The following is an 8,584-nucleotide window of genomic DNA, read 5'->3' as shown; positions in this document are numbered from 1 at the left end:
ATTAGGCGTCAATAACTGCATTGATTTACAATATTTATACAGTACACCATCATATGCACACGTCAATAACGTATTTTTAATGAATTAATAATTGGTTAAAATGCACACGTTAATGGGTTCAGATACACTGATCATTAACATTAATAATAATAATAATAATAATAATAATAATAATAATAATAATAATAATAATAATAATAATAAATAGTCAACTGCTCACTTCCGGGAACTATTGTGAGGCTCCATGAACCGCCATTGCGGACCGAATGGAGTGAACAGAGTTGTCGCATCTGACTAAACGGCTCTGGGAGGGACTATTCAGACGCAGCCTGTATCTTGTATCTCATGGAGTTCAGGTTTTTTTCATCTTCGTGATTTACCTCATGAAATCTCGCGATATTGCGGTACGCCGTTTGCCCAAAGAACTGGATGAAATGGGAGAGACAGCTAAATATCTTTGGTTTTCTGTCGTAGTCCAAGAAAACATCAACTAAATGCTTATAATTGAAGATTACTAGATCAGTTATTAGAATATCCGATAGGTGCTTGATGTCCGTTTTGATTTTCTGAACGTACGTGAAGTCAGAGAAGAGTGCGGCAGAAGGAGCCCAATTGTATGTTTGAGGTGCTGACCGTTAGCTGACAGGCTACCTAGCATAGCCATTGAAGCAATGGCGTTGAAACGAATTCAGAAGGTGAGTGTGTGTTTGTGTTTATTTCTTCATGTGCTGTTCCTACATCATTTCGGACGCGTTTATTCGTGCGACCCCCCCCTGTTGGAGAACAGAGGCCGCGTTAAGCCCTCTTTCTGTATATTAAGATAGCGGCATTAGCTTTGTTTTTGTGCTGTTGTTGGTGTAATTCACAGACAAAGACGAGCTAAGTCACTGACGGCCCCTTTGGTGCATTGCTACAGCAGCGGCTGTTTGCTAACACATCTCCATCACTCCTTTTTCTACTTTTACTGTCTTTTTGTGAAACGCTTTTGACATTTCTTTAAAAAAAAACAAAAAAACAAAACAATTGGGTTCTTTTTTTAAATGTACGTGTTAGCGTTCATATTGGTTGCATACAGTGTCTGCTCTTAGCTGTCCGATTAGCGGCAGTATTGGGTCTCTTTCTAAACCGTCCCAGTGTTGAGACATCACGTCTATTGGGTTTGTGTCAGTGTGTTTAGTAGCTGAATGACAGCTGCCTGATGGCTGCCAAAAATGAACCCCGGTGTCAGCGTTGCCTAATAAGGAATGGCAAATGGAGAACTGGAACAGACCGTGGTGTGTATTTATATAACAGAATAGATAGGCTGTATTTCAGGAGATGTTAAATAACATGCTTAGTTTCTATTTAAATATGTTGTTTGGCTGTCATTGCAAAGAATACATTAGATGTGAGTTTAGCTGCAGTATTTACATACGATAAATGTCAACTGAATTAATTATTGAAAACGATTATTACTGATTTTAACAAATCAGTGACTCACAAATATTACTATTTTTTTTAATTTATTTTACATCATAGAACTTTAGATGCTAAAAAAACAAATACACACTATATGACATTAGCTGAAATAGCCTACCTAACTTGCTTCAATATTTCAATGTATACCTCATATAACACATTATATTCACACATACACACACACATTATATACATAATGTATACACTGAAAGATTCACACCGCCAGCAGCACAAAGCAGGAAGGTGTGAAGTACTGGCAGTCGATACGTACATGGATGGTCTTAACCAGGTTACCCCAAGGATTGGTCAGAGTCAGTAACACCTGCACAGGAGGAGGTGTAAATGGACCGTGGTGAGATCCTGTGGGACTTTCAGATCTAGAGAAAAAGCAGCAATAGTGATAGAATCATGAAAGAAAACAAGAAACGTGGATGTGGAGGGTCATCATTGGAGCATTCAGGGCTGGGAGCGATGTTGGCGGATTTCATCGGGACCAGTTGATGCACAAAATATCACTGCATTGTTAAAGGGAGTTTTGGTGATTCGCTGCGATTATTGATAAATAGGGATGTGCCGATACAACTTTTTTTTTTCTTTTTTTTTTTTTCATTTCTGATACGATACCGATATTGTACCTTGCATATAGGTCGATGCCGATATCGATCCAATATGATATCAGCACATATCATACATACTTTTATTACTTATTTCGGAGTGTGGAATGTTAGAAAAGGCTTGAATATTTAAGAAAAAAAGAAAAAAAAAACACCCATTTATTATAAGCCAATGGATTACATATAATTAACCTTTTTGAATAAGAATATTCTATGATTGAATAAAAGAAAAGGAAAAAAATAGAAGATATTGAAAAAATAATTAAATAAAAAACCAATATATATATATATATATATTATATCAAAGATTTTGGATGCAGTCCGATAAAATCCGATATACGTTTTTCTGGCTGATATCGGACCGATGTCAATATCAGATCGGGACATGACTATTGCTAAACATTAATCTTTATGACAGTTAATCCTTGTCAGTGTGGCAGGTGCTTTATGGCTGGCAGGTCCATCATAGAGCTAAAACACACACACACACACACAAACACACGTGTATTATTTTCCTGCAGTCAGTAATACACCAAGAAAAATCATTTATTACTGGCTGGCCAGTCTCATTCTCTTCCATTATGATCAACAATCATTTTGTGATTGCGGCTATTCTGTGTTCAGTCATTTAATTCAGTTTTAAAAAATAATTTGTAACATGTTTGCTGTAAAAGTGTGATGTGAATGATTAATCATTTTTAACAACCTTGTTTTTTTTACATCATTAAGTTCTTTTTTTTTTTACACGGTGTAGTCACCAGAGGATTTTTCTATTCCTTGTTTTTTAATCATTGTTGCTTTTATTTATTAATTGCTTTGAGGTTTAACTTGAGTGCCAGAAATATCTGAATGTAAGTGTCCATAAATAAAGGTAAAGTAAATCTGAAGTTCTCTACACCACTAACCCTGCTTTAAGCTACATTCAAAGTTTGTAGTTTTGTGTCTCCTTCAAAATACACACCCTGTTGGTGACTGTCCTTGTTATCCTTCAAGAGCAGTTAGAGAATGTTGCTTTTGAAAGTGTAAAAATGGCTCTTTGGAAGTCTGACCAAAAAAAAAACAAAAACAAACACTTTTTGTTTTTCTTTGAGTGTCACTGACTGGGATTGTGTTGCTTTTAGGAGCTGGCAGACCTGCAGAGGGACCCACCAGCTCAGTGCTCTGCGGGCCCTGTGGGAGAAGATCGTGAGTGGCTGAATCCTTGTTTACGCTAAGATTTTAAACTTCTAAATACGGCCTCCGATTTTCCTTTTTTTAAATTTCCCAAAATTCCGTTTCAGGGTTCACCGATTTCACACTACACTTTTCCGTTTCCTTTTTGTTTTATCATTTCTCCCTGTTTAGATGACTTTACTGGCTATAAAACATCTTAAAATAGTACCAAATAGGGTTACTAGAGTACCGTTGTTAACCAATTAAAACTTTCTTTATATAATGCTTTTCATCTAAAATACAATTCAAAGTGCTTTACATTATCAAAACTTTACATAGATTAAAAAACAACAAGGGACCCCAACATCATCACACAAACCCACAGACACATAGGTTGATGATACTAGGGGTGAGAACCTCTGGGTACCTCACGATACGATACACAATACAATGCTCGCGATAACGATTATCTCACGATATGACGATACTGCGATTATCGATATATTGGTCTGAAATCAATCTACGATAATCTATGACATAACCAGAAAATTTAAGTGAAAAAAATACAATTTTTATTTTATATCTCTAAAAGACAATACATTGAAAAGGTGTCCTATGAACAGTGACACTATTTTAGTGCAACATTTCTGTAAATAAGCGTCAACATACCAATGTAAACGAATAAGTATCTCCAATAGTGCTTTCTGTAAACAAAAAATAGGGTCTCTTTTACCAGTGACACCATTATAGTGCATTATTCTAGTAAACAAAATATTGGTTCCTTCAACAAATTGAAGAGCTATTTGCACATTTTAGTGAAAAAGCAGAAAAGGTTTTGAAAATAATAAAAGAAATCTTAAATTAAAAAAAAAATTTTTTTTTAAATCGATACTTAGCATATTGATAATCGATCGTGAGAAAAAATATCACCGTATCAAGATATTGTCACACTCCTACATGATACCCAGCTGGTCCAGAGGGTCTTACATGCTTCAGGTGATTAAAAAAAATGGGAATGTTAAGCTGAAATCTGAACCACTTGTTCATCAAAACGCATTAATCAAACACTGCAGATGAGTCACCTGTTTTCTGCTGAAAAAAATACTGTGTAAAAGTGTAATATTGTACCAAAACGTGTGAGGCATTTTTGCACAATCTACCAAAAATGTCATGTCAGCACCCATATTTAAATAATGAGAGATTGCTTTTTTTCCGTCTCAAAACATGAATTCTGTTTTTCCGTCAGTTTTCTGCAATCAGAGGCCCTACTTTCAGTGATGAGTAGAAGTTCTTTTAAAAATAGTTTTGTTGATTTATGTTTCAATAGTGTTTCTTTCTTCATCTTTCTTTTATAGTGTTTCACTGGCAGGCAACGATAATGGGTCCGGTAAGCAAAAGGAAAACACATTAAATTAGATAAAATAGAATAAGAAACATTAGAGCCATTTACAACCAGTCTAACCTGTTGGGTTATTTTTACTTGGACAGAGTGACAGCCCTTATCAGAGTGGAGTGTTTTTCCTCACCATTCACTTCCCCACAGATTACCCCTTCAAACCGCCAAAAGTGAGTATCTACTTTGAACCAACTTGCTTTTTAAGTAACGGACTTGACCCAAAAAAATGTTTTTTGTGTTGTTCCACAGGTTGCATTCACCACAAAAATCTACCACCCTAATATCAACAGCAACGGCAGTATTTGTCTGGACATTCTAAGATCACAGTGGTCCCCTGCTCTTACAGTATCTAAAGGTAAACGACCCAGGTTTTTTTTACTTAGTTTTTATATATAAATGTAATATTCATTGCATGTTCCTTGGTCAAATATTAAAAAAAATGTATTTACCTTTTTCAGTATTATTGTCTATCTGCTCGCTTCTCTGTGATCCCAACCCTGATGACCCACTGGTTCCAGAGATCGCTCATACGTACAAGGCCGACAGGGAAAAGTGAGTAAAAAGCAGAGAGAAGAATTCCTACATGAATAATGTCTATTCTTACCTCCGCATGTGTTTTACAGGTACAACAAATTAGCAAGAGAATGGACTCAGAAATATGCCATGTGAGAATGCCAGGGAGATTGAAATACTCATAAGAACAAAAACAATATGAATGATTTGTAACTGGAGGCAGATGAGCAGCAGCAGCAGCAGTGGAATTAAAACAAACTAAACAACAAACCCACAGTTTGGAACAGGAAGTGAAACAGCAGAGTTCAGTGCCACTTGGTTTTCCACACGCTCAGCTACAACCGTGTGCTGTCCTTAACTACATGTATGGATCCGCTGAGCAGGACCTGGTGGATGTTTGAAGCACTCCTATATATATACACAAAAAAAATAACTGGACTCTTAACTTCCCCTCACACTCAGACTTCAAACTGTTACTCTTCTGATCCTCACTCTCATCGTCACTACTAAAATGTCTTTCACTGTCAATGAGTCATATCATTGCAAATTGTTCATGTCGGAGAATGAATGGTCCCACTATTGTTTTCCACAGGTACAGTCTCTTTCTGTCTTATTGTGTTTTCATGTATTTAGTGGCCTTTCTGTTAGTGGTTTGTTTGTTTTCGTTTGTTTTTTAACGGTCAATGTGCAATCGAGGCTGAATGTTCTTTGTTGAACACAAACTGGTGCAATGCCACAACCAGCAGCTGCTCTTACGGCATATGCATGTCTCAACTCTCAAATAATGTGAAGGATTTAAAGAAAAAATGAAAAGCAGTCTGCTGCCCACACTTTTTATGGATTTAAAAGGTGGGGGGCAGCAAACTAGTGGCTTCATGGACTCTCATAACTTGAAGGAATAAACCGACGAACAACTGTAATTTGGAACTTCATACTGGACAAAAAGGAGCCACAGGTTTACTTCAGGGTGGGAATGTATTTGTAGCTCCACGCCATTAATCTGGAAACCACTGATGTAACGGGAAGTTTAGTCTTCAGCACCCGCTTTTGTTTGGAGCATCATCAGTATTAGCCGGTCATTAACGACACTGGAGATTGACATTTGTCTCCCAATTTTCTCACTTAAATCATTTCCGACAGACATAGACTGAAAAGCTCCTGTTAGACCCCTCCCCCACCCCTCCATGGCATGTAGCTCTGCTGTGTGCCACCTCAGTACAGTTCCTCAGGTATCTTAACCACATCATCAGCCTTTCACATGCAGTGACCCAAACCACTGCTAATCAGACCTTTGACAACAACTCCAGTCTCCATTCAAGGGTTTGACTCTTTAATGTTCAAACAGGCTTCGTGTAGAGGCAACATGATCAAAGATGAGGCCCCCGATGGTCCGTACTGCACTTACATGTTATGCTGTCAAAGAAGTACTGTCTCTAGCACTCTGCAGATCTCATCGTGCACGTTCTTATCTCTCCTGGAGCAGACTGAAATCTTAGTGCTACTTTTGTCTTCTGAGAACACCTGCCAGTAGTTCGCTGGTTGTTCCTTGTACTGTAAACACGAACCCCCGAGCAGATCCAATCGACCTGCCGACCTTTGAAGTCATAACGCGTCAAATTACTTGAGCTTAATAAAATACACTACATCGCCATGATAGCTTGTTTTAAATGTAAGTTGACAAAGCTCCATAATGTAATTGTTTATGAATTTATGAAGTTCTCTTTTTTGTTTTGTTTTTTTGGATTGTTTTCTAACACGAACAGGAATCATTTATTTTGTCTGGGTGATTAAATTTGTGACATTTGTATCTCTAGAAGCTTTATAGGCTTATTCTATCATCCGATTCTGGGAGAAAAAAAAAAAAATGAACATGATTGTGATGTGTCCTGTAATAGTTTTAACATCAATTGTTACTGTTGGAAAAAGTAGATGAAAAGTTTTTTTGTTTTTTTTTGTTTTGTTCTTTTTTTTTTAACACATGCTCAATGTGCTGATGCTGCCAATTTAAAGGGGAAATTTGAACATTAAATTGGAAATATTTGTTAGAAAAAGATCAACTTAATTCTTCCAGAAGGACACTGTTAAGCATGATGGCTGTAAAGGCTTTGATTGTAGAATTAACACCATTGTTTAGGTACCTAATATAGATGTTTGTCATTGTTAGCTATTGTAAATTGTCAAAAGAAGCCATTCAGAAAATAAAAACTTACACTGAAATGTTTTCACAGTAAATCCTCTGACTGACGAGGAGGAGCGGTTATTGCTGCAAGACTTCAGGCGTAAAACAACTTGTTCTACTTTTGTGGCATTGTTGTCGTTGATCCGGCTCTTTATTTATTGAAAAGCTTAGTAATCTTCCAGCTGTAAGACTTAGTGCAGCCTCTACTTACCATGCATTGACTTCCCCTGTCCACTGTGCTCAATGGCATTCATACAGGCAGCTTGGCATGCTTTGCACGCTGGAGAACCTCCTTACAGCCATTCGCCAGATATCAGGGATTTCGTTACAAATCATCAGCCAAACACCCATCACTAAAATTTTTAGCCTTAACCCTCATTTTGTATATAGAACACACATGTATAGAAAGAGAAACTGTGTCAAAGTGTACATTTGCTATGAAGGCCGTGCCCTGCAGACGGATGGTATATTTGACTGATAGATGTGGTCACATGCGTGATCAATACGACTTGACTTTCTTTAAACATCCAGCATGGCTGAGCAGCCTTTGGTCACCTTCAAAATTTGGATTACATGTGCTATATGAACTCTCATCATAAACGTCCACGACTCTTCACACAAGACAACCGTTGACCTTGTTTTAACAAATAAAGCTCATCTTGGTTTATTGTTGTTTACTGGTCATTTTCTGTCTTTCTTTGGGTGGTGACTGAGAATACCTTTCTTTAAAAAAATAAATACTTTTTGGTTAATCTATATTTTAATCAGAAAGGCCTCAATTTTTTTTTTTTTTTTTTTTAAAGTGATGTCAAGTTGCAGCCATGAAGCAGGTGACAAGGACATGGAAACAACAAATGTCACCAAAAATAAATCTTTGTTTTTGAATGGTAGAGCAAACTTTAAATGATGAAAAAATAACATTAACAATTAGAGATAACTTGCAAAACTAGACTTAAGTAGACTTCACAGTTATATAATTTCATTAAAGGATGATGTGTGACAAAAAAGGCACTTACACTTGTTATTTATCCCTTTTTTATTTATTTTTGTTCTGTTTTGTGTTATATATATATATATACAAAAAATGCAGTGTACTTTTGATGACAGCGGACTGTGAAATTGACATTTTGCTTGTTAATGCAATAAAGTATATAAGAATAATAAAGTTGCATTAGACGATAATGGTGATGGACTACATATCATGCAACAAGATAATAAGTGATATTAAAACATCTGCTCAGGTCATAATTCTAACTACTGATGTAAATGACA

At 36.5% G+C, this 8,584-nt stretch overlaps 1 protein-coding gene across 2 annotated transcripts; it reads left to right on the top strand.

Annotated features, from left to right (window-relative positions):
* Positions 1-301: 301 nt before the first annotated feature.
* Positions 302-7,985, top strand: ube2d4 (ubiquitin conjugating enzyme E2 D4). 2 transcript variants are annotated; one of them, XM_028457070.1, is made up of 7 exons: positions 302-695; positions 3,194-3,257; positions 4,580-4,611; positions 4,713-4,790; positions 4,870-4,975; positions 5,079-5,172; positions 7,362-7,985. In XM_028457070.1, the coding sequence occupies exons 1-7, from the start codon at positions 672-674 to the stop codon at positions 7,375-7,377; spliced, it is 414 nt and encodes a 137-aa protein (XP_028312871.1). In that variant the 5' UTR covers positions 302-671; the 3' UTR covers positions 7,378-7,985. The 2 variants fall into 2 exon arrangements, with proteins under 2 accessions (XP_028312871.1, XP_028312870.1); XM_028457069.1 differs by lacking the exon at positions 7,362-7,985 and adding an exon at positions 5,244-7,095 and having other exon boundaries at positions 311-695.
* The last annotated feature ends 599 nt before the right edge of the window (positions 7,986-8,584 follow it).

The sequence above is a fragment of the Gouania willdenowi genome, chromosome 9, assembly GCF_900634775.1.
Source record: "Gouania willdenowi chromosome 9, fGouWil2.1, whole genome shotgun sequence".
NCBI lineage: Eukaryota > Metazoa > Chordata > Actinopteri > Blenniiformes > Gobiesocidae > Gouania > Gouania willdenowi.
This window is presented reverse-complemented; position numbering and strand designations above follow the sequence as displayed.